At 47.2% G+C, this 24,214-nt stretch overlaps 2 protein-coding genes across 2 annotated transcripts; both read left to right on the forward strand.

Moving 5' to 3' along the window:
• Positions 1-674: 674 nt before the first annotated feature.
• On the forward strand, positions 675-1,106 carry LOC142465372 (histone H2B-like). Its single transcript, XM_075569342.1, has one exon. The coding sequence runs from the start codon at positions 730-732 to the stop codon at positions 1,087-1,089; it is 360 nt and encodes a 119-aa protein (XP_075425457.1). The 5' UTR covers positions 675-729; the 3' UTR covers positions 1,090-1,106.
• A 5,927-nt stretch (positions 1,107-7,033) lies between these two features.
• LOC142465373 (histone H1-like) lies at positions 7,034-7,791 on the forward strand. Its single transcript, XM_075569344.1, has one exon. The coding sequence runs from the start codon at positions 7,069-7,071 to the stop codon at positions 7,666-7,668; it is 600 nt and encodes a 199-aa protein (XP_075425459.1). The 5' UTR covers positions 7,034-7,068; the 3' UTR covers positions 7,669-7,791.
• The last annotated feature ends 16,423 nt before the right edge of the window (positions 7,792-24,214 follow it).

Here is a 24,214-nt window from a genome sequence, read left to right on the forward strand (position 1 = left end):
GAATTCTTCAAAATGTATCTAAAACAATGCTGAATGCTTAAGCCAATAGATGATATAATGTAGTACAAATATAAATATATATTATAGTCCAAAATTCTAGATTGTATTGGACCCAATATGGTTACATAGTATTAAATTAATCCGTTGCAGAAGGGGATTCAGATCACAGCACCTGGAAAAACGTGACCCCGCCAAATTTGAACACCGTCCAATCAGAAATGAAATCTGAACAGATCACTGGAATAAGCAGCAGACATTCCCCCGTCCCCTCCCCCCCCTCCCCCTCCTTCCCCCTCTCCTCCCCCACCCCTCCTCCCCCCTCCCTCCTCCCCCCTCCTCCCCCCTCCCCTCCTCCCCCCTCCCCCCTCTCCTCCCCCCCTCCTCCTCCCTCCCCCCCTTCTCCCCCCTCCCCCCCTCCTCCCCCCTCCCCCCCTCCCCTCCCTCCCCCCTTCCCCTCCCTCCCCTCCTCCCCTTTCCCCCCCCCTCCCCTCTCTGATAAAATGCTGCTTTGTAACACAACTTTAATGGTTTACAAATGTGGCATTTGATTGGCCAGTGAAATTCAGCCATGTGACATTTGTCCAATGGGGTGTGGCTCATTAGCATAGGAAAAAGTATAAGAGCGGGAGCTGCGCTCTTCGTTAGTTCACCTCTAGCTACAGAGTGGTGTGGTTGACTGTATGTCAGCGGGGCATGCGGAAGAGCGACGGGAAGGACAAGGATAACTAGATGGGGAAGCAGCAGGTGAAGGGCGATGAGAAGCAGCTTGTGCCGGCGAAGAAGAAGCGTCCGGGACCTACGAAGAAGACCTACTCTTCCTACATCAGCAAAGTGCTGAAACAGGTGCATCCCGATATGAGCATCTCCTGTCAGGCTATGAGTACCATGAACGCCTTGGTGAATGACCTATTTGAACGGATCGCGGCTGAGGCGGGGTTTCTAGCTCATTACAGCAAGCGATGTACTATCATCTCCTGCGATATCCAGTCCGCGGTGCGCCTGACGTTTCCCGAGAACCTGGCCACGTTTGCGGTGGCACAGGGTATCAAGGCTACTACCGAGTACACCCGCAGTTATGCTGTCAGTTAATGATTTGAATATGTATGACCGACTACAACACTAAACAAACACAAAGGCTCTTTTAAGAGCCACTTAGCTGCTAAAGAAAGAAGATAATCACTTATGTGTAAATGTTAACATTTGAGAAAAGACGCATTGTTTTAGGTCTCCACATTAAATATTCTATTTGATAATTACCAATCAGAACGAGGTCTGCAGAAAGGGTTTGCAATGAGTAAATCTCTGAGCGGAGTGGAGTGCTGGTTTTGCACTGAAGGGTTTAATACACTTGACGATAGAACTGCTTGAGGTGTAAATAATATAGGTGGATGATGGAGGGTACATGTGATGTATACACTATATGTACAGGAGGAGGAAGCTGCATGGGCTGTAGAGACGAGGGGTGAGGCTGTGTGTTTAATGTGACTCCCTGCCCCCCTTTGACTCCTGTGACTCCCTGCCCACCTCTGACTCCGGTGACTCCCTGCCCACCTCTGACTCCGGTGACTCCCTGCCCACCTCTGACTCCGGTGACTCCCTGCCCACCGGTGACTCCCTGCCCACCTCTGACTCCTGTGACTCCCTGCCCACCTCTTACTCCGGTGACTCCCTGCCCACCTCTGACTCCTGTGACTCCCTGCCCACCTCTGGCTCCGGTGACTCCCTGCCCACCGGTGACTCCCTGCCCACCTCTGACTCCGGTGACTCCCTGCCCACCGGTGACTCCCTGCCCACCTCTGACTCCTGTGACTCCCTGCCCACCTCTTACTCCGGTGACTCCCTGCCCACCTCTGACTCCTGTGACTCCCTGCCCACCTCTGACTCCGGTGACTCCCTGCCTCCCTTTGAAGCGCTGTCCATGCTGCCGAAGGCCGCGTGGCGCAATCACATTGCCACAAGGCATTGATCGTGTCCATAAACCACGCGGGCAGCAGCAGGAGGGGGCGTGCGTTGCACGAGGAATCAGTTGAAACTGATTTCTCGGCGCGACGGCCATGTCACGTGAGCGGTTCGCCCATTGTGGGCGAACCAGGTCCGTGATGTCACAGGCACGCCCCCCAACTGCGCGTCTAGCATGTCCAAAAAACGTGCGGGCGAAGGCTGTATGTACGCAGCCTGACTCCTGTGACAACCCTGTCCCCTCTGACTCCCTGCCTCCTCTGCCCCCCTGACTCCTGCCTCCCTTTGGCTGCGCTTATAGTGCCTTGCGACGGCGATGCAACATCGCTCCAAAACAAATTAATTGACTCCGTTGCAAGCGCTTATTGTAAGCGCAACGGTGACGGAGCGTTGTCGCGTCTAAACATTTTGAAGCCGGGTAAATTTGATTTTTTTTTAGAGACAGTCGCCATATGTGACTGTCTCTAAACCAATCAAATTGTGCGGCCCGCCCCTTTTAGTGACATCACTGGCCTAGTCGCTAAAAGTAAAATGACTACTTTCGCCGGTGACGTCATCGGTCGCCAGCACTATAAGAGTGGCCTTTGACTCCTGTGACTCCCTGCCCCCCTTTGACTCCCTGCCCCCCTTTGACTCCCTGCCCCCTGTGACGCTCCTGACTCGTGACCACTTTGACTCCCTGCCCCCCTGTCTCCTGTGACTCCCTGTGACTCTCCTGACTCGTGACCCCTGCCCCCTTTGACTCCCTGCCCCCGTGTCTCCTGACTCCCTGCGATTCTCCTGCCCCCCTGTGACTCCCTGCCCCCGTGACTCCTGTGACCCCTGCCCCCTGTGACTCCTGTGACTCTCCTGCCCCCCCTGTGACTCCTGCCCCCCCTGTGACTCTCCTGCCCCCCTGTGACTCTCCTGCCCTACTGTGACTCTCCTGATTCCTGTGACCCCTGCCCCCTTTGACTCCCTGCCCCCCTGTGACTCCTGTGACTTCCTGCTCCCTGTGACTCTCCTGACACCTGTGACTCTTGACATGCATGTCAAAGGAAAAAAGCATTAAAAAAAATATTGGGGCTAAACATTGAAAATGAAATAGTTCAATATATACCATCTCATTTTTAGTTCCCATTCTAATTAGAAATAACAGAGAGTGAGAAGTAAATCTCTAAATGGTGCTTCCAACATCCAAGTGTAAGGGGTAAGTGGTGCAAGCAACAAAAGACCACCCTCTAAATAAATGCAAAGGGGAGCCCATATATAAAGGGACTCTCAATGCAAGCACTATAGGGAGGGATGGTCTGCTCAACCAACGGCTGGAGCCATGCAAATACCCAAACAGTCACAATACCAGCAATGTCCAATAATATGAGAAAAACATAATGTAACTCACGGTAGGTTAACCCTTCTGCTCCTGATGGTCGCGTGCATCCGTCCAGTAGAATAGATATAATGGAGAAAAAATGGCAGAGCACTGCTAGAAAAATAGGGCTGGAGGCTCCTTAAGAAAGAATAAAAAATGCTTTATTTAAAGATGCATGGTAGCAGAAGCTACAACGGTCCTCTGACGCGTTTCACGCCGGATTGGCGCTTTATCAAAAGATAAAGCGCCAATCTGGCGTGAAACGCATCAGAGGACCTCCTTTGTAGCTTCTGCTACCATGCATCTTTAAATAAAGCATTTTTTATTCTTTCTTAACGAGCCTCCAGCCCTATTTTTCTAGCAGTGCTCTACCATTTTTTCTCCACTATATCTAATTAGAAATAAACAAACAAGCATGTAATGATACAGGCTGAGTCTCATTCAAATCTACCAGGGATGCCACGTGTTTATATGTATGTATGTATGTGTTTTTGTTAAAGTATTACTTTACTATAGTCCTATAAGGGATGTCCCATTTGAAATCAAGTAGTATGAACTGATATATACAAAAGGACAATTACAGTGAAATAATTTCATTTGGGCTATATAAACTATATACTTCATCAACTGTCTCACTTGGCTCAGTTAAAAAAAAAACAATTGTCCTGCTAGGTACATGCTGGATGTATTAATAAAATAAGTGTTATGTCATATTACAAAATATTGAATGTTTTTGTACTGTTAATCGTATTTATGCATGTACCATATGAGCAAGAAAAAGGCGGGAAAAAGTGAGCCCCACAGATCTGTGTTTCTTATATTTCTTTGGAGTGACAATGAGACAAAACAGACATTGCAAATAAAGCTGTTTTTTCATTTATAAGATACTTGTATGCACCACGTTGCTTTATTGATATAATGCCCCCCCCGACTAATAATGAGAATGATCATTTAGCAAGAACTGTACAATTACCACAAGTGTTTGGAGGATTCCTGCGCTGGAAAGCACATAGGATGGACTTAATAAAATAATTGTTTCTTAAGACGCTTTAATTTCATATATATCTCTTTATTTGACACCAAACTAGGTGGTGGTGAGTGTGTATAATGGTATTTTAGGGGTAAAAAAAATAGTTTTGTGGTGTGACAGAAACACAAATTGAAAGCAGCCTGAGCTAGGCAAAGAAGAGGGGGCGTGTCTAGTTGTTTCTGTTCAGTCCGCGCTTTCTCTACTTAAAGCCCAGAGGAGCGGGATCTATGCTCAGACCTGACTCCGCCTCGCTGTAGGTTTCACGGAACGGAGTGAGGTGCAGCGATGTCTGAAGAGAGGCAGGATAGGGAGATCCAGAGGGAATTGGCACTGTCCAATTTCCAGCGGTTTGGCCCTCGTCTCTCCGATGCGGTGGTTTGGGTCTTGTCCGCCTCCCAGCAGCGCAAGGGCGTATCCTTAACCGCTCTGAAGAAGGCGCTGGTGGCTTCTGGATACGACCTGGGTAAGAAGGGTAACCGCCTGAAACAGGTCTTGAGAAGAATGGTCTCTAAGGGACAGGCGGAACAGATTACGGGCGTGGGGTTTTCTGGTTCATTTAAGATTAAAAAACCCGTGGGCAAACCCCAGCCACGGAAAGCAAAGAAGACAAATAAGGCATCTAGTCGTGGAAAGCGGGTCAAACAAGCTAAATCAAGCAAGAAGAATAGGGAAAAAGCCACAAAGAAAAACAAAAAGGATTCATTCAAGAAACCCTCCAAAGCCACGAAAAGTAAGATCAAGGGACCCAAACCCAAGAAAGGGTCCACAAAGGCACAGTGAAGTTAGACACAAGCCTAACCCCCCCCCCCCCAAAGGCTCTTTTAAGAGCCACTACAATTACACGAATCGGTATAATCATTACTATAGAATTAAATTATCTTTTAATATTTAATAGTAAAGGCGAATATATGGTCTCCATTGTTGAACACAAGATTATTAAAGATGTGTATAAGTAAATAAAATGAACAATGACAGGTTTAGTGTAGAGATGAAGAATTCAAAGAATAAAGATCCGCAGGAGTTAACCTATTCAGTGCCTAACCACAACACAATAACGAGGTAACCTCTTCAGTGCCTAACCACAACACAATAACAAGGTATCCTACTCAGTGCCTAACCCCAGCACAATAACGAGGTAACCTCTTCAGTGCCTAACCCCAACACAATAACGAGGTAACCTCTTCAGTGCCTAACCCCAGCACAATAACGAGGTAACCTCTTCGGTGCCTAACCCCAACACAATAACGAGGTAACCTCTTCAGTGCCTAACCCTAACACAACGAGGTTAAGTGGAAACGTCATTGTAGCTCCGTGCAGGCAGATATTGTGACTGGGAGAGCCTTTGGTATTGAGAACTTTCAGGCTGAGAACAGGTTTCTTGTTTCTAGAGACGCCTTTTAGTGCCCGCAGACACCGCATATTTGCCCAGTTCCCCGGAGAGCAATAATACTTGTATAGCAGTCTCAATCTCCCTGGAAATAAATTCCCTTCCATTGTTATACAATGCCTGCAGTGTGACCTCCATAACGATGCAAACACATGACAGGGAGTTCTTGATGTCCACAGGCGTTCAGGGTGCACCTTCCCAGTACTGTGTGTGTGCTGGAAGAGACTACAACAGCATCACCACCTTCCCTTTGCGAATAGAAACCCCTCTTCTAATTCTAGCAGCACCGAATGACCATATAATATATAACACAACCAAGTAATTTGCTGCATATCGAATTTCGGACCTGAGTGAGAACTTATTTAAACTAAAAGGGCGGGAAGACTAAAGAATGTGTGTCTTGAAATCTATTATTTGGGGGGGAGGGGGGAAAGAAGGGGGAAAGAAGGGGGTAGGGGGGGGGGGGGGATTTGGGTTGTGTCCAAAGTAAAATATTCATGTAATTTTTGTTGTAAGTAATACCTAATATCCAAGTACTAAAATAATAATAAACTATAATAAGATATTGATTTTGAGAAGGAACAAGTGCCCTTTTGGTAGCTTTTATAACATTCGCAGTATTCAATATGTCAAAACATAACAATATGTCATGCATTTATAGGGATCTTATATTATAAACAGTAATACACGATGACATCCAATTAAATGTGTTGTCTACATTGCACTTTTGTAAGCTTTTACTTTTTACTTGAATAAATAATTTATTTCTCATTATTCCCGGCTCTTTCTCAGTTATCAATACATTAGACCTGTGTTTCTTACATTTCGTTAGATGTATGCTGTGATCATATAATAAGGTTGATTAATCACAAGTCTCTGTTTCCATAATCGCTCCGATGAAGAGAATCATTCAATAAATCGTTTTAATTTCCAAGGGGAGAAATTAAAACATTAGCTGGGTCAGAAATATAAAACGAGTGATTGGAGAAGTGTGGGGCCACACATCTGGTGGGTTTTCCAGTCGGTTACATTATTTATTCAGTCTTAGATTCTGTCAGAGTGGCACACCCTTCTTTAGCACACCCTAAAATGTCATAATTTAATTTAAAATGCGTACAGGATTGATACAATTTACTCACTTATGCTCTGAAAGAAACACAAATTAAGAATATGATTCAGCGAAGTCACCGTAAAGGGGCGTGGCTTATTGATTCTGTGCGGTCCGCACCTGCTCTATTTAAAAGTTTAGGGTAGGAGAGCGGCGCGCTCAGTCTTTGTTGAGAGACCCAGCAGGGATATTGAATTTGTGAAGGAAGCAGCTGATTGGTTTGTAGCAGTGATATGGCTGAGCTTGAGAGTGATCTTTCTGTTCATCCTCCTGCAGCACCAGCTCTGACAAAACAGATTGTGAAAAAGGTAGTGAAAGCCAAGCAGACTGGACCTAGCCCCACAAAGCTTATTCTCACAGCCCTGGCATCATCTCAGCAGCGCGGGGGGGTGTCGGTGACTGCTATCAAGAAGACGTTGCTGGCATCTGGATATGATTCCATCAAGAACAAGAAGAGGGTCAGGCTTTGTTTGAAGAGGCTGGTGCAGAAAGGATCTATCATCCAGACCAAGGGAAGAGGCGCTTCTGGCTCATTTAAGATAAATAAAAAGAGTGTGGTGGAAAGCAAGAAGGCGCCTATAGGCAAGGGGAGGAAGAGAGGAGCAAAGCCTAAAGCAAGCAAGAAGCAGAAGAGATTGGGAAAGAAGATTAAACTCACACATAAAAGGAAGATCAGTAAACCCAAGGCAAAAAAGCCAAAGGCTGGAAAGCCTAAAAAGCCACCAGCACAGAAATCAAAGAAGACTGGCAAGGTATCTAGAGCCAAGAAAGACATCGAAGATCCAGGGGGCAGGGGTAGTCCGAAAATGAAGAGAACCATGACAGATATATAACTTGTTTACAAACTCAAAGAAAACAAAGGCTCTTTTAAGAGCCACTTCATTGTCTATAAAGAGCTAACATGTAGTTTGGGAGTTTAATGAAAATAAATTGGTCATTTGCACACAACTGTTCCAGGTCTGGCAGCAAAGGGTTAACTTTCAGACACCAGTTTAAACTACCAATGTATATGCTGGCCCATCTAATTCAAATGTGTTTCCACATCAAGGTCCACACGCCTAATTTTAATTTAGATTACACAGTATGCACACTGTTTTTGTTAGGACTAAAGAATTGTAGGTAAATGGGTTTGATTTGGGTTTATCAGTTTATTAGAAAATTCAGACATATTAATATTATTTGCTACCATAGTGGCCTGTGAGTAATTTACATTACAAAAATGATTTGTCATCAGTTTTTAATTGACATTGAGAACCTTTCATGGATTAGTGGGTCCGTAAAAAGTGTGAAGATGAAAAGGGAAAAGTTAAGGAGTTTTCTAAAACAAAAATATATTTTGAGATATCCAAGAGTGACTTCAGAGGAAAAGTGCAAAGGGTCAAATTTATTTTTCTTCCAACTGCCCTATTTCTGTGAAACATGTAAAAGATATATATTTTCTAATCTCAATCACTTCTGATCAAGGTATAATTTATTACATTATATTTTATTTTATAAATGTAAATACAAAGACATATAATTTGGTAAAACAGTAAATATTTTTTCACCTATACAGATTACTCAAATTACTCATATGTTTAACTAGCTGATATACCCGGCGTTGCCCGGGATTTCATTTTCCCGCTCCCCCTCGCTTTCCGCTCCCCCCCCTTCACAGCTGCGCCCCCCTCCCCCCCCCCCACGTTCACATGTCCGATTTCCCCCCTTCCCTTTCACATCTCCAATTCCCCCCCCTCCCCCGCCTTCATAGCTCGGCGGCGGGTCACTGAGGGGGGCGGCTGGGATTTCCCCCCCCCCCTTGACAGATAGCCGGCGGCTCCCTGGGTGGGCAGGAGGGTTGTAATCCCCCCCCTCCCCTTCAGAGTTTAGCAGCGGTGGGTCACCTTTGGTTAGTGATTTCCTCCCACCCCCCACTTCAGAGCTCGGCAGCGGTGGCTCACTGGAGGGCGGGAGGGTTGTGATTCCCCCCTTTTTAGCGCACAACTTTAACGTAACTGTTTTCTTATTGTCATACAGAAAAAAAGATTACAATGCAACATGTTTATTTTTATATTTTCCACAAAAGACAGGTGACTGACTGGGTGACAGTGACTTGACAGTGGGTGGGTGGCTGAGTGACTGAGTGACTGGTGAAGGGGGGGGGAGGGAGGAGGTGAAAGGGGGGAGGTAGGTGAAGGGGGGGAGGAGGGAGGTGAAGGGGGGGGAGGAGGGAGGTGAAGGGGGGGGGAGGGAGGTGAAGGGGGGGGAGGGAGGTGAAGGGGGGGAGGGAGGTGAAGGGGGGAGGGAGGTGGGTGAAGGGGGGAGGGAGGTGGGTGGAGGGAGGTGGGTGAAGGGGGGAGGGAGGTGGGTGAAGGGGGAGGAGGTGGGTGAAGGGGGGGGAGGTGGGTGAAGGGGGGAGGGAGGTGGGTGAAGGGGGGGGGGGGGAGGGGGGTGAAGGGGGGGAGGAGGGAGGAGAAGGGGGGAGGGAGGTGAAGGAGGGGAGGGAGGTGGGTGAAGGGGGGTGGAGGGAAGTGAGGGGGGGAGGAGGGAGGTGAAGGGGGGGGAGGAGGGAGGTGAAGGGGGGGAGGAGGGAGGTGAAGGGGGGGAGGGAGGTGAAGGGGGGGGAGGGAGGTGAAGGGGGGAGGGAGGTGGGTGAAGGGGGGAGGGAGGTGGGTGAAGGGGGGAGGGAGGTGGGTGGAGGGAGGTGGGTGAAGGGGGAGGAGGTGGGTGAAGGGGGGAGGGAGGTGGGTGAAGGGGGGGAGGGAGGTGGGTGAAGGGGGGGAGGAGGGAGGTGAAGGGGGGAGGGAGGTGAAGGGGGGGAGGGAGGTGAAGGGGGGAGGGAGGTGAAGGGGGGTGGAGAGAGGTGGGTGAAGGGGGGAGGGAGGTGGGTGAAGGGGGGAGGGAGGTGGATGAAGGGGGGGAGGAGGGAGGTGAAGGGGGAGGGAGGTGAAGGAGGAGGGAGGTGAAGGGGGGGGAGGTGGAGGGGGGAGGGAGGTGGGTGAAGGGGGAGGGAGGGGGTGGAGGGAGGTGGGTGAAGGGGGGGAGGGAGGTGGGGTGAAGGGGGGGAGGTGAAGGGGGGAGGGAGGTGAAGGGGGGGGAGATGAAGGGGGGAAGTGAAGGGGGGGAGGTAGGTGAAGGGGTGGGGGTTAAGTGACAATTAATGTATCCTGTGGCCGCTTGCTCCCCCGTCCGGCCGTTCCCCCGCTGTCTTGGCCGTTCGTTCACCCCCCCCCAACGGAACCTTCCGTCTGCTGGGAATGTTCATCAGACGGAGGCGCGTGCAAGCGGCGTGCGCTCCCCCACGGATCTGAGGCGGGAGGCAGCGTGTTTGCAATTGGTGTGGTACGGGTAAGGGGGGTGGTGTGGTACGGATGAGGGGGGTGGTGTGGTACGGGTGAGGGGGTTGGGCTGCCCGCTCCCCTTACCCCTCCCGGCCGTCCGCTTCCCCGCTTGGTCCCGGCCGCTAGCTCCTACATTCACCAGCTCTCTCTACCGGCCGTCCGTTCCGCCGCTTGGTTTGGGGCGGCGGGCCGCCGGCAGGGGTGTGAGCTGGGAGGGGAGGCTGGAGGCGCAGGGGTGTGAGGCGGCGACTTACTTATGTGTGTGTGTGTGTGTTTTTGACCACACCGGCCAATGAGAGGTGTGATGAGGAAAAGAGAGTGGCAGTTGGGTGACGTCATAGATGGCGGGCAGGGATACGGACCAATCTGATTGGCCAGAGGCTGGGACCAATCAGATTCACCACATCTAGCACCAACTTCACAAAATTCCATTTGATATATATAGACTAGATCATAATGAGAGATAAATAATTAATGAAAGTGGAAAGGGCAGAACAGAATATACAACCTGTGGTAGCATTTTCTGAAGCCATTGTCCTACATTTCCTAATCAGTTCATTATCTTTCGTGCACTTTACAAAATATAAAATACAGTACATCTTAGTGCAGTGGTTCCACAAAACAAATTGTTACTTTGATTTATTTAAGTTATTTGACCAAATACATTGAGATAAGTATTTCCATTTTAAAAATACCCTGAAAAAAATTAAAGTTGTAATCCAAAATATACTTTAAATAAACATTTATGTTGTTTTTGCCTTTGATGAAACTTGTATATGTTCTTTTTTTCTATGCTTTTGCCCTCTTAGATCAGTAGATTCATATGTATTAAGTGATGAACCTAATAGGGAATAATCACTTGTTGAGTCCCAATGAGGGTAAAGATTACGTTTTAAAAGGGGCGTGGTTAGGCAGTGACATAGGGGCGTGGCTAGTTGGCTCTGTGCAGTCCGCGCGTACTGTATTTATACCCTGGTGAGCGGGGATTGAGCACAGTTTGTCTCAGCGGTGAAGGTGTCTGAGGTACCGAACGAAGATGGCGGAAGGGCGGAGATCTCTTACCCGGCTGAGCCAAGGTTCCTCGGCAACCAAAGGTCCCGCTGGCTCCGCCAGTGTCTCGAACTTCCAGGTCGTTGGCCCTGGCCTTTCCCACGCTGTTACTTTGATTTTGTCATCCACACCACAGCGCAAGGGCTCGTCCCTACCTGCTATCAAGAAAGCCCTGTCTGCTTCCGGGTACAACCTGGGGAAGAATAATGGTCGCCTTAAACTGGTGATGAAAAAAATGCTTCAAAGAGGCACCATTTTACAATCAAGAGGTTCTGGCTTCTCTGGATCCTTTAAACTTAAGAGCAAGCCACAGAGGAAAGCAAAATCCATGAAAACAAGACAATCATCTAAATCAACCATTAAGGGCAGGGTTAAAGGTGGCAAGAAAAATGTGAAGAAACCTTCAAAAAAGAATAAAAAAGCAGCAGACAGAAACAGCAAAACTCCCACAGCAACTAAGAACCAGACACCAAATCCCACGAAGGTTTGTTTCTGAGGAAATTAACCAATATTAACCAATAAAATTGTAAAGACCGGAAAGGCTCTTTTAAGAGCCATACCAACCTTCATAAACAGAACAATTTTCATTAAGCACTGTGACAAAACGAAAATTCATGTACAGAAAATATACATTTTAAATATAAATATTTCTATAAATTGTGGGGAGCGGAGAAAGAGACAGGGGGAGCGGGAAATTTTAATCCCGGGCAACGCCGGGTATATCAGCTAGTTAAAAATAAAATTGTAACCCTATAATTTTACAAAGGAGAAGAATCACTTAATATATTTATACTTTATATTATTTTTGCCTTGTCCCAATTAACTGAACATTTAAACTAATTTGCCTCTTTTATTAGACTCATTGATTTCTTGCTAATTAATCACAACATGTTATTTATATCTAAATCAATGAGGTTTTTTTTTCTTAATCCTTTTCAATACATGCTATTTTTAAATAAATGTTTCAATGTTACTGCCATTTTTGGTAAAGGTCTCCCAATAAAAATATAATCGTGCTCATGTCAAGTAAATGCAGAAATAAGCATATTGTCTAAGAAATGCAACATTAAATACATAACAAGCAGTGAACACACACATCACAAAGGTTTATTTAGGGGGAGAAATAAACAAATGATGGATTGTTCCTTGGCACTGGGAAGTGAAAAAAGAGGTGAGTCCCCCTTTCCCACGCCCAAGACAAGTCACAAATTAGGATATCGTATTATCAAGGTGAATAAAATGTGAAGATTTGTGTGGTTAAACACAAATGGAGATTTGGGTAGAAGTACAGAGCGCGTGGTCTGTGAGTTCTGAACAGTCCACACAGGCTCTATTTATTCCCAGTGTAGAGAGGCAGGCGGAGAATGCTAAGTGTCCAGTGCGGCTCAAGGCAGGGTAGTTAAGATCCTCAAGGAAGCTCCTTATTGGCTGTTAGCGGAGTATGGCTGAGCTGCTGACCAATCAAGACTCACTATACGATCAAGTATCTGGGAGGAGAGGATTGTTAAAGGGAGACAAGACAAAACATCCAGAAACTGGTCTGTCTAAAGCTGGGATTCCCAACTCAAGTCCTCAAGAACCCCACACAAGCCAACTTTTAAGGATATCCCGGCTTCAGCACAGTTGGCTCTATTTGTGGCTCACAGGAAAAACCAGGGGAGCGGTTGTACCTTAAAATAAAAACAAAATCTACATAGTGTAAAACTGTTAAGCACAATGAAGTGGTTTCTAAGAAACTTAGAAATCTGAATGGGAAGGCTATAACACATATAACCAACCAATATGGTTAAACCACAAGAGGAGTTAAGATCTTACAACCGCTCCCCTGGTTTTTCCTGTGCATACTGTTTTCTGGACCCTGAAACAGTCCATCTAAGGGTTTGAGTGAATTATTGTACCCATATTTGCACTTGATTTATTTTTATTTTATTATCACGTTGCACTTTTGTATATTACATTTTATACACCTTCACTTTATTCATTTATAGTATTAGAGCGCCATCTACTGTTTGTTTGCTCTATTTGTGGCTCAGTCCTTTTAACTTAACCACCTGTGGTGAAACGTGTTTTTTTTTTAAATATGTTTTTTCTCTAGCGTAACTATTATTCTTGAATGAGTGCTACTTACCACTAAGGCTGCGGCCAGGGTGGGAGGGCGCTCGAGGGCCGTGATGTAAGGCGCCTGGCGATTCCTTTCCAGCTAGTTGCACGCTCAGGGGGGGGGGGGGGGCGCGTGGCTATGACATCACAGAGCTGGTTCGCCCTCATTGGGCGAACCGCTCATGTGACGCACCAGCGAGCGGCTAAATCAAATTGATTTGTCCCGCCAAGCAGCTAAGTGCCGTGCGCTCACGTGCATGCGCAGCTTGGACATAACAATTTACTTTAATGTAAGTGCGCGAGCAAGCACTCAGCCTGGACGAGGCCTTAGTGATGGGCACATTTTTAGATATAATACATTTGTTTTGAAGCGCCGTCGCCGTGACTATAAGCGCAGCCTAACAGGTCGGATATACTGTTCAACTATCTTGATAACCCTTTAACCTGTTTCTTTTCTACCTCTGTTTGCCTCATCTATGACCTTGTGCAATTTGCAGCAAGAGACGCAAGAGATATGTGTGCGAAAGCCTGATATATTTGGTCTTTTTCACCCTGTTGTAGGGAGTCGATAAAGGGTTCCCATTTTGTAAAAAAATTCTCTGTTTTTTGTTCCTTATTGGTTTCCGTTTCCATTTCATCTAAGGTCATTAGCTTAGTGAGATATGTTTTAACCGTTTCCAAGTTTGGAGGGTCATATTTCACCCATTGCTCCATTATAGACTTTCTAACTGCCAGGATTATAATTTCAGCAATACTTGGGATTCCTGAGTCCCCGTTAACTTCTTTCCAACCCTCCATTTCCCAAATAAAACTAGGATCCCCGGAGCAGTGAGTGTAACTCGGAGCTTACTTACATAGTTACATAGTAGATGAGGTTGAAAAAAGATGTACGTCCATCAAGTTCAACCTATGCTAAATTTAGACAACAGATACTTTATCCTACATCTATACTTACTTATTGATCCAGAGGAAGGCAAACAAAAAACCACAGAGTCCTATTATCCAATGATATCTCATAAGGGGAAAAATAAATTCCTTCCTGAATCCTTCCTCTACTTCCGCAGGCAAAGTGTGACAGAGCGATGCATTGGGGTTTCACAAATAAATGTCAAACCCCTTTGCTGCGCCCCTCTTCCCTCAGTTTACCCCCATACCTCATATTTTCTGTGTACATAGTAACACCTGTTGGATTTTATATACATGTAGCCATATTGCCCCTGGCTACTAAAATCTTCTGCCCTAACATATAAGCCCTGGTATCATTGCAGGCAGTGTTAGGGTTAATCCCTTGCTTTCTTGCTGCAGTAATGTAAGCTCCAGTAGTTACTTGGGCCCACGGCCAAGGTGCTGCCCACGGTCAAGGTGCTGCCCACGGCCAAGGTGCTGCCCACCTACCGGGGCTAAGATCTGGGACCCTCCCCTGGTAATAAAAAGGGTCTGCATCTGAAATTGGGTGTTCTTGTTCTTCCCTTCCCTCCCTTAGTTGAGTGGGAGCAGTCCCCCTTATCCCATCAGGGGGTAAGGGAGCTAAGGAGTGGCTCTTGGGGCCTCAAGCCCCTTGGGTTTGCTCCAGAGACTAGGAGAGATCTGTATGCTGTGAGACCAATAAAGACCCAGTTGTTTTTATTTTATTTAACTTGTAGTTTTTATTGGTTTTCAAATCATAATAAAGATACAAGAAACATTCATTATATTTGCATGAATTACCAACATTTCATACATATAACCATTGTGTATCGTATATGAGGTAATCAAAATGGGATAACGCAGGTAAGGAAAGGAAAGGGAGCGGAGGGAGGGTGGGAAGGCCGTGGGTCCGCCCGAATCCTACTTTCCTGAGCCTTGGGTACCGACACCTGGAGAGTATATGGGTTTACTTGCCCTTTTCTCTATTGTAATCGTTGGGAATTTACAGGAGCTCGAACCACTATATCATCAGAGGAGAACACATCTGAAACTATTAAAGCATTATCGTTGTTATCTCTACCCCTGGGATGTCTGTCTGGGTTAGCCAAGGCGTCCAGACTTGTAGCTGATTTTCGCCAGTGTCGTTAACTAAACTCATCAACTTTTCCATCTGGCATACGTGCCAAATTCTATTCCGAATCTTGGGGATCGAAGGAATTACATCTGGTTTCCATGATGCTGCGATCTCACCTCTCGTAGCTGTTGCGAAGTGCGCAACCAATTTGAGTTCGACTTTTGCTATCCCCCGTATTGCTCTGTTCAGTAGAAAGAGCCAGGGGTCCAATGGAATTACGAGGCCCAATATCCTCTGTAGCCAACCTTTTATCTTGACCCATGTGGGCACCAATCGGGGGCAAGACCACAGCATGTGTAGCAGATCTGCGGACTCTCCACATTGTCTTGGGCACAGCGAGGAGAGTCCTTGTATGAAATTTGATAGTTTAAGCGGGGTATGATACCACCTCAACAGGACTGTATATGTGTTCTCCTTCAATGTCGTGCAGATTGAACTTTTGGAGGATGCTGTCACAATCTGAGTCCATTCTTCTAGCTCCAGGACCTCACCCAGGTCTTCTTCCCATTTTAACATATACCTTAACTTCTGTGTTACCTTTGGGCTAGAACCGACCACCACTCTGTATAGTTGCGATATAAGTCCCCGTGTAACCGTCTCTCTAAGACAGAGCCTTTTGAATGTTGTCAAGGGGGGATGTGGGTTGAGTTTGTTATAGAAAGCTCTGATCTGGAGGTATTGATATATTTCCGAATGTGGGATATTTTTGTCTGAGATAATTTGTGCAAATGATTTAATTTTGTTAACTCCTTCCAGATCTCTAAGTCGTACAATACCATTTCTCTTCCAGATTGAAACATTTGCGCTATCCATGCCAGGAGCAAAATTTGGGTTACCCCAAAGCAGAGTAATTAAAGTATTTTTGGTCGTCAGGTTGCATTTACATTTAGCTGCCTCCTAAACTGACAATGAATTGGTCATCGAGGATAGCGGCGATTTTATAGCCTTCCTTGCTATTTTTGGGCTCGATATTAAGTTGCTTAGCTCCAATGGTGAGCAAGCTGCGTTCTCTAATGCTATCCATCGTCTCAAATCTGGCTTTGTCTGCCATTGAGATATTTGGCATAATTGGGCCGACTTGTAGTATGATAACAAGCAAGGTACCGCTAGGCCACCTTCAGTAGATTGTCTCAGAAGGGTTTGTTTTCAAATTCTCGCTTTTTTGCCTCCCCATGTAAACGTGGAGATCACAGACTGAAGATCAAGGATCTCCTTCAGTCTCAGTGGCACCGGGAGTGTTTGAAAGAGATGATGAAAATGTGGTAATAGATTCATCTTTACACTGTATATTTTGCCAATCCAGGAGATATTACATTTTGACCATCTCCTAATGTCTTCTCTCAAAGCCCGAAATAGCTTGGGATAGTTTGCACCATAAACCGAATTATAATTTTTAGTAATATAAATATTTGATAGCCTTATGTTGCCAATTGAAGTTGTAATTAATGGAGATAAGTTTTTCCAGTGGTTTTGGTAAATTTATATTTAAGGCTTCTGATTTAGATTTATTAATCTTAAATCCTGACATTCTATTGAATTTACCTAACAAATCAAAGACGTTGGGAAGCAACGTGAGGGGCCTGGATAACATCAGGAGGACGTCATCTGCGTATAGGGCTATTTTGTGGGTTTGATTCTTAAACTTAAGGCCGGAGATATCCGGATTATCACGAATTTGGGCTGCTGGTGGTTCCATACACAGGGCAAAGAGAAGGGGCGAAAGGGGCGAAAGGGGGCGTCCCTGCCTCGTCTCACTTTTAATCTTAAAGAGATCTGAGGGGAAGCCCTGATGTATAACCCTAGCTGCGGGACCCGAATACAGAGCCAAAATAGTTGTAATTATCCTTTCGCCGAATCCAAATGCTCCAAGCATATCTTTTAAGTATGCCCAGTCGATCCTATCAAATGTTTTTTCCGCATCTAGACTGAATACCATAACGGGTACTTGCTGTGCATTGGCTATCTCTATCAGATCAATGATTCGCCAAGTGTTATCTGCTGATTGACTATCTCTTATGAAACCAACTTGATCTGAGTGTATTAGTCTAGGTAGGATCTGACTTAAGCTATTGGCAATCAATTTAGAGTAAATTTTGATATCCTTGTTTATAAGCGAGAAGCTAAGGGGTACAATCGGGGCTAGCCTAGGTGCAAGCAGGTATGTGTATATATTATAGGTTGATGCGGTTAAGCTTTATAAAGTAAGCAGGGCTGGAGGATTGGATTGGCTCCCCCCTGGTCTTCGCTATGTTGCCATCAAAGATTGACCTGGACATTTCCAGGCCAATCGCGGAAGACCTCTGGGAATATGAGGACCGAGTACGTGCTGTCATAAGGACACTATTGGTTGATGTCCTGTCTCTCAGACAGTTCCCGGAGGCCAGAGATTCGTTGTGGTCCGCGACCACAAGAGGATCTCCAAAATGATTCCTTCCCTACCTGTTTTTCCCTCACCCTCTCCTCTCCCGTGGATGGCTGTGGAGTCCGCTCGGTTCCAGATGTCACAGGAGAAAACACTCCGACGCCTGGCTCTGAGGGCCCTGTGGCATCTGTCCATGTGCAGGCCAGGCTCCGGTCTATCAGGGATTAGGCTTGTCAGCTATCTTGAGATGTAGTCCTCCAGGTCTGTTATCTCTTCTGGGACCCCTCTTACCCTTCTATTATTTCGGCGATCCCTATTTTCTGTATCTTCTTGCTTATCTGAGATGTCACTGATTAGGGATTTTTAATGTGCTGTTGTCTTTTCGTTTTTGCAAAGTGCTTTGACTGTGGAGTCCAATCTCTTTTCCAATTCATCTGTCCGGTCCCCGATGTTATTTATGTCTCTCCTCAAATCTGCCGGTTCTTTGCGAAGACAGTCTTTTATCTCATTACAAATTTCTCTAAGGTCACTCCTCGTAACTGTCTCTTTATCCCTCTCCTCAATCTGTGGCAGCGGCATTTCCTCTTCTTCTGAGTCTGTTCCCGCTAGCGGTGCCGGTGCCGCCGCGCTCCCCGTTCGCGCCAATTCAGCCTTATTAAAGTAGTTTGTGAAGGCGGTTGTAGATCGCTGTGGTTTTGGTCTTGTCTGCATCTCCACGAGTTCCCTTGGTCCGTGCGTTACTCTCCGGTATGAATTTGACTGATTTTGCTTTATATTAATGCAATATAAATTCCGCGGGTTATGGAGCTCACAGATTAAGCATCCATTCCCTTAGCCTTCGCGCATGGGCCTCAGTTGTTTTATCCTTCCTGAGTATGAAGCTATTCAGGGGGGAAGAAGAGAGTTTCCTGCAGGGACTATCCCTATTCATGATCGACCCTGGAGGATGGAGGCGCTTCACCGAAGAGATAGAAGATAAACCCCAAAAGCCTGATCTGTTGATCCCCAATACTAACGGTGGACGCTCAGAGATCCTCAGAACCTACAGGTGAGCACCACACAACACCAGGTAGCGGACAAATCTCCCTTAAGGGAGGGGAGGAGGGGGGTGTAAGGTGTTATGTAAAGTATATATCTCTTTTAAGCACTTGTGAATTGGGTTTGTGCTGTAAACAGTGTATTTCTCGTATCTCCTGTGCCTGCATTCCCTGCAATATAATGCAGTGATCCCTTGTCCAAGATAGTGGCGGGTGGAAGGGGCGTGTGGCCAGACACACACGACGCCTGACATGTGCTGTGTCACTTATCCAGTGTGTATTAACTCTATGTCCCATCCAATGCAAGTATTGTTAGGATTCATCATGCAAGTGGAAAAAAAAGCTTGGATCATGCCAGCTTCAGGGGGGCCCGCTAGCCGAGACTAGAAGCCAGCTCTTTTGTAGAGAGTTTGTGGGGTTCCTGGTAACGGATTGGATACTCAGACAATTAGGAGCATGGCTCTTGGGTAACCCCATCAGCGGTGCCAAATGTTGGCATGCTAGTTGGTTTGGGCTAGGATTTGGGAGTCTTGGGAGTGCTGGATTCCCAGGTGGTCAGTAGACCCAAGTGCTATCCTGACTGGTAGAGTCTCCTAGGATGACTCAGGGGCAAGTACTTCCATGACACAAGTCTACAGAAAGCAGGCCCCGGTTTGGGATAGATATAGCTGGCCATCTGGTGTTGTGTAAATGACCGGATTTGTTCAATGAGCAAATCTGGGATGCTGGATTACAAACAGACCAGTGTGAGCTCCTGAGCCCAAATGAGCTAATTCCAGGTGGAGGTTTTTCCAGGCTCTAGTGCACCAACTAAGAATTGTGAATCGGCCAAGTTCTGATTGACCTCGGAACTTTTATCGACTGGCCAATCAAGGCGCTAAGAGAATGAAACCACTGGCTAAATAGGTTACACTCAGCAGTTTGAACAACTGACCATTCAGTGTGCACAGATCTTTAAACATTGCATAGGCTAATGTGGACAGGACAAAAAGATGTGGGAATTGGTCCTAAATAGGAAAATCGTCCCATACATAGCAGGACCATCCTTTTGGCCACAGAGCGGCGTACATGAGTTAGAACATGATGGGGCTGGTGGCGAACAAGCTAAAGCTTTTGTTCGAGTGCCCGGCTGCGTCTTGTCACCATATTATAAACAGTACAAGTAATGTAAAAATCTGCAGTACAAATGATACAATCCTTATAACAGATTACAAAATAATGTATAAACGCTACAATATACGTGTAAAAATGATCAAAAAAAGCAAAATGAATGACTACATAATTCACATTATTATGACAAACGGAAAGTCTGCAATTGTAACTGAGAGAGTGAGTACCTTTTCCACTGCATTTTTTATTTAAAGCTGAATTATTTCTTGTAGTATAAGGGTGAAGAATGTAGGTATATATTAATAAAATTTGTATTGAATCAAATTAATCTTAAAGGTGTTTAAAATTAATTTTAGGAAGGACCATTGCACATAAATAATTGAAACAAATAAATATATTCTGTTGTACCTATATACATACTGCCATATCATATCCTAAATTATTTACATATACAAAAATATAAGACGAGGTGGCCGAGTGTTTAAGGTGATGGACTGCTAATCCATTGTTCTCTGCACGCGTGGGTTCGAATCCCATCCTTGTCGCATTCTTTTTTCACAGATGAGCCTTTGCTTTTGGATTACCGACAGTAACCCTGATGAGGATAGTCAGCTGGGCTTGACCTTCATTATATGGCCACTTGACCGTCTCCTTCGTCACAACAGCATGCTAGCTTAAATCTTTGATGGATCTTACCAAGAAGTGTCTCTCACACACCATGATCTGGTCTGCAGAGTGCAAGGTGGCCGCCCCCTGGATAGTTCTCACATGCTGGCCACCCCATGACTACAGTAAGCCATATTTTGTGCAAACCAATATCTCCATATTTGAGATCAGGGCTGGACTCGGTCACCTATAGGCTCCTTGACAAGGAAGTAGCCTACGCCGCTATAGCAAAGGAATGACTGGCTATAGTGTGGAAACTCCTAAAACTACTGCCTTATGTGTATGGGAGCAAGTTTAGTTTCTCTCCCTCCCCTATCTCTCTCCCTGTCTCTCACTCTCCCCTCTTAGGCTGAGTCCCTGCTGGCGCTGAGCTCACTGATCTTGGCGCGGTTACATGCATATATATATATATATATATATATATGCATGTTCCCGCTCACGGGCACACATGCTCGGCGCTTTAGTAAACACATTTTTTAAACTTTCCCGCTCGCTCGATAGCCCGCAATGCGCCCCTCCCCCCCCGTGCACGCGCCTGCCCGCAAGTTGCAGGATACCCGGCGCTCATGGTCTAAGCATGAGCGCACTCAGCGCCAGCGGGGACTCAGGCTTACTCTCGTCTCTCTCTCCCACTTCCACTCCTCCCTATACCATTCTTTCTCCCTCTATCTCCCTCACTCACTCACTCATTCCCCTTTCTCTCTCTCATGCCCTCACCCCACTGCCACACACACACAATTGCACGACTGTGACGACTCAGGAGATTCCTTCCTCTCGCTGTCCCTCTCTCCCATCTCCTGTTACCCATTCTACTCCTTCCCACTCCTCTCCTTCACCTTCTACTTCTCTCCCCTTGCCGCAGCGCGTTCCCCGCAGGTCTCGCATTCCCACGCGCTTCCTGAGTCCCTGCTTTGATCCTCCCCACTCCCTCTCCCCCGTGGTAGCTGCTTTGCCTCCTTGCGTGGTGCCCGCGGCGTGGCGTTCCGCACACCTGGTGATGCGTCCGGTGCGTGCACTCCCTCAGCCCACGGAGGGCGCGCGCACACGCTCCGCCAATACTCCCCCGGGCTCACCTGCTTCTTCCTCCCTGCCGCTGCATGCCATCTCGCGGTCATGTGTCGCGTGCGCGTCCCCCTTCTCCGGGCTCCGTGCTCCTCCTGCAGTCTTCCCCTGCTCCATGCGGTCCCTCTCTGTGTTGCAACCTGTGCGCGTGCATCCCCAGCTTACAGGGGGTGCGCGCACAGGCTCTTCTTATCCTGTTCCCCAGGTCTCCACCTCCCAAGCCCTACAGGCCATTCCCCTGACTGCCCCTTCTGTCTCGTCCTCTTCTCTCCCTGTCCTATCCCTGTCGTCTCCCACTTCTCTCTCTACTCCTTCCCTCTCTCCTATTGGTATGCCCTCCTTTATAACCCCTGTCTGTCCACTTCTTCCCCGCTCTGCATAGTTCCTGTTTCCCTGTGTGTTCCTGACCTATGCTGTGCTCCCTCTGTGTTCCTGTGATTTCCTGCTCCTGTGTTACCTTGGATTTCCCTGACTTTGACCCCTGCTTACCCTGGACTACTCTGCTCTCTGGTATCCCTTTGAACCCTGCTACGCATACTACTTCGCTTACCTCTGGCTTCCTAGGACCTGGCTATACTCTGACGACTCTAACCTCTGGACTCCTGAACATTGGCACACGGACACGACTATTCTTACGGACATCCCCAAGCGTTGCAAGTATACACTAACAACTCTTGCTACAGGCCCAGCAACGCCATACCACACTCCGGGCTTGCTCCCACTGCTGTGGGTGTGTGATATCATACCGTTCCCACCTCAGTACTGGGGTCTAGCCAGGTCTGCGGGCATACAGGCGTGACATTATGCAGAGCCCAACAAACGCAGACCCCCCTGAGGTGGGTACACTGGTGGAGATAATTATTCCTCTGGAAACTTTACAACTCGTTGGTACTCAGCTGTCCACTGTCTCCCAGCAATTAACTAATATGGCCCTTCAAGAAAGCCCTACGGCTTCAACGCCACCTGTGGCTACCTCCTACGCCAGCCCTGGCCCATGGATTCCTTCTCCGAATCGCTATGATGGGGACCCCCTCAACTGCCGCGGTTTCTTAACCCAATGTGAGGTGCAGTTTGAAATGTCCCCCTCCCTGTTTCCTACTGGTCGTGCTAAAATTGCATACATATACGCTTTGCTTACCGGAGAGACGCTCTCGCTTGGGCCTTTCCTCTATGGGAGCGTAAATGCGAAATAACGCAAGACTACCCGTTGTTCAGACGTGAATTTCAACTTGTGTTTGATACCCCCGTACGGCGGGAGACAGCCGCCTTTCCCATTTTTCATATTTCTCAGGGCCAAAGATCGGCTGCCAAATACGCCATCGCGTTCCGTATGCTGGCCGCCGAAGTACAATGGAATGATGAGGCCCTCACCGCTGCGTACTGGCACAGACTCTCAGATACGTTGAAAGACGATCTGGCTACTCACGCCCGGCCTACGTCTCTGGAAGAACTCATCGCCCTGAGCGTACGCATGGATCAGCGTACGCAGGAGCGACGACACGAGAAACACTGTTCCCGTTCTTCTCCCTCTGTTGTTTCTCACAGGTCAGTCGTTACTCCTCTCCTGGCCCTGGAGGCATCGGAACCTATGCAGGTCGGCAGTCAACAACTCCAGGCAACTGAGAGAGCGCGGCGGCGCCAGAACAGGCTGTGTTTCTACTGTGCTTCCTCGGAACATCGTCTCCAGAATTGTCCCTTGAAGCCGGGAAACGGGCACACCCAGTAAAGGTAGAGGGACTTCTACTGGGTACTGTCTCTCCTAACCCCTCTCCTTCCAAAGCTCTCCCAAAGAAGTTTATGCTACCAGCCACGCTGGAGGGTCCCAACCTTGTCGTAAAGGTCGAAGCATTCATCGATTCCGGATCGGGCGGTAATTTCCTGGACCAGCAGTTCGCATTGGAGAATCGTATCCCCAAGGTCAGAAGGAAGAGCCCAGTTGGCCTTGAGGCCATCGACGGACAACCACTCCAGCCGGCTTTCATCATCTGGGAGTCTATTCCTCTTACCTTGACCCTGGCTGATGGTCACAGGGAGGTAATTGTCTTTGACGTTTTCCAATCCCCTTCCGTACAAATTATATTAGGATTGCCTTGGCTTCAACTCCACAATCCGCGCATTGATTGGTCCGGTACTCTGCCTATCCAGTGGCCATCATCCGCAGATACTACATCAGCGGATCCTCCCGTGGTTGTGCTTGCTGATCTGGACTCAGTACCTGCCGATCGTTTGTCCCTATCTGTCGTGTACCATGAGTACTTAGACGTGTTCAGCAAGGTACAAGCAGAGGTCCTCCCTCCTCCCCGCCCGTATGATTGCCCGGTCAACCTCATCCCTGGGACTGTTCTGCCGAAGTCTAAGTCTTATCCACTCTCCATCCCAGAGACCGAGGCCATGACTACTTATATTCAGGAAAATCTGGAAAAAGGATTCATCCGCAACTCCACCTCTCCTGCCGGGGCTGGCTTCTTCTTTGTGAAGAAGAAGGATGGATCACTGAGGCCATGCATCGACTTCCGCGGTCTCAATAAGATCACGGTGAAAAACAGGTATCCACTTCCGCTCATTTCTGAACTGTTCGATCATCTCCAAGGGGCCTCTATCTTCTCAAAACTTGACTTTAGGGGTTGCCTA

Source organism: Ascaphus truei, chromosome 14 (assembly GCF_040206685.1).
Source record: "Ascaphus truei isolate aAscTru1 chromosome 14, aAscTru1.hap1, whole genome shotgun sequence".
NCBI classification, from domain to species: Eukaryota; Metazoa; Chordata; class Amphibia; order Anura; family Ascaphidae; genus Ascaphus; species Ascaphus truei.

Bases quoted from the DNA above. Each gene is read 5' to 3' on its own strand.
- LOC142465372 (XM_075569342.1), top strand. From the start codon at position 730: ATGGGGAAGCAGCAGGTGAAGGGCGATGAGAAGCAGCTTGTGCCGGCG.
- LOC142465373 (XM_075569344.1), top strand. From the start codon at position 7,069: ATGGCTGAGCTTGAGAGTGATCTTTCTGTTCATCCTCCTGCAGCACCA.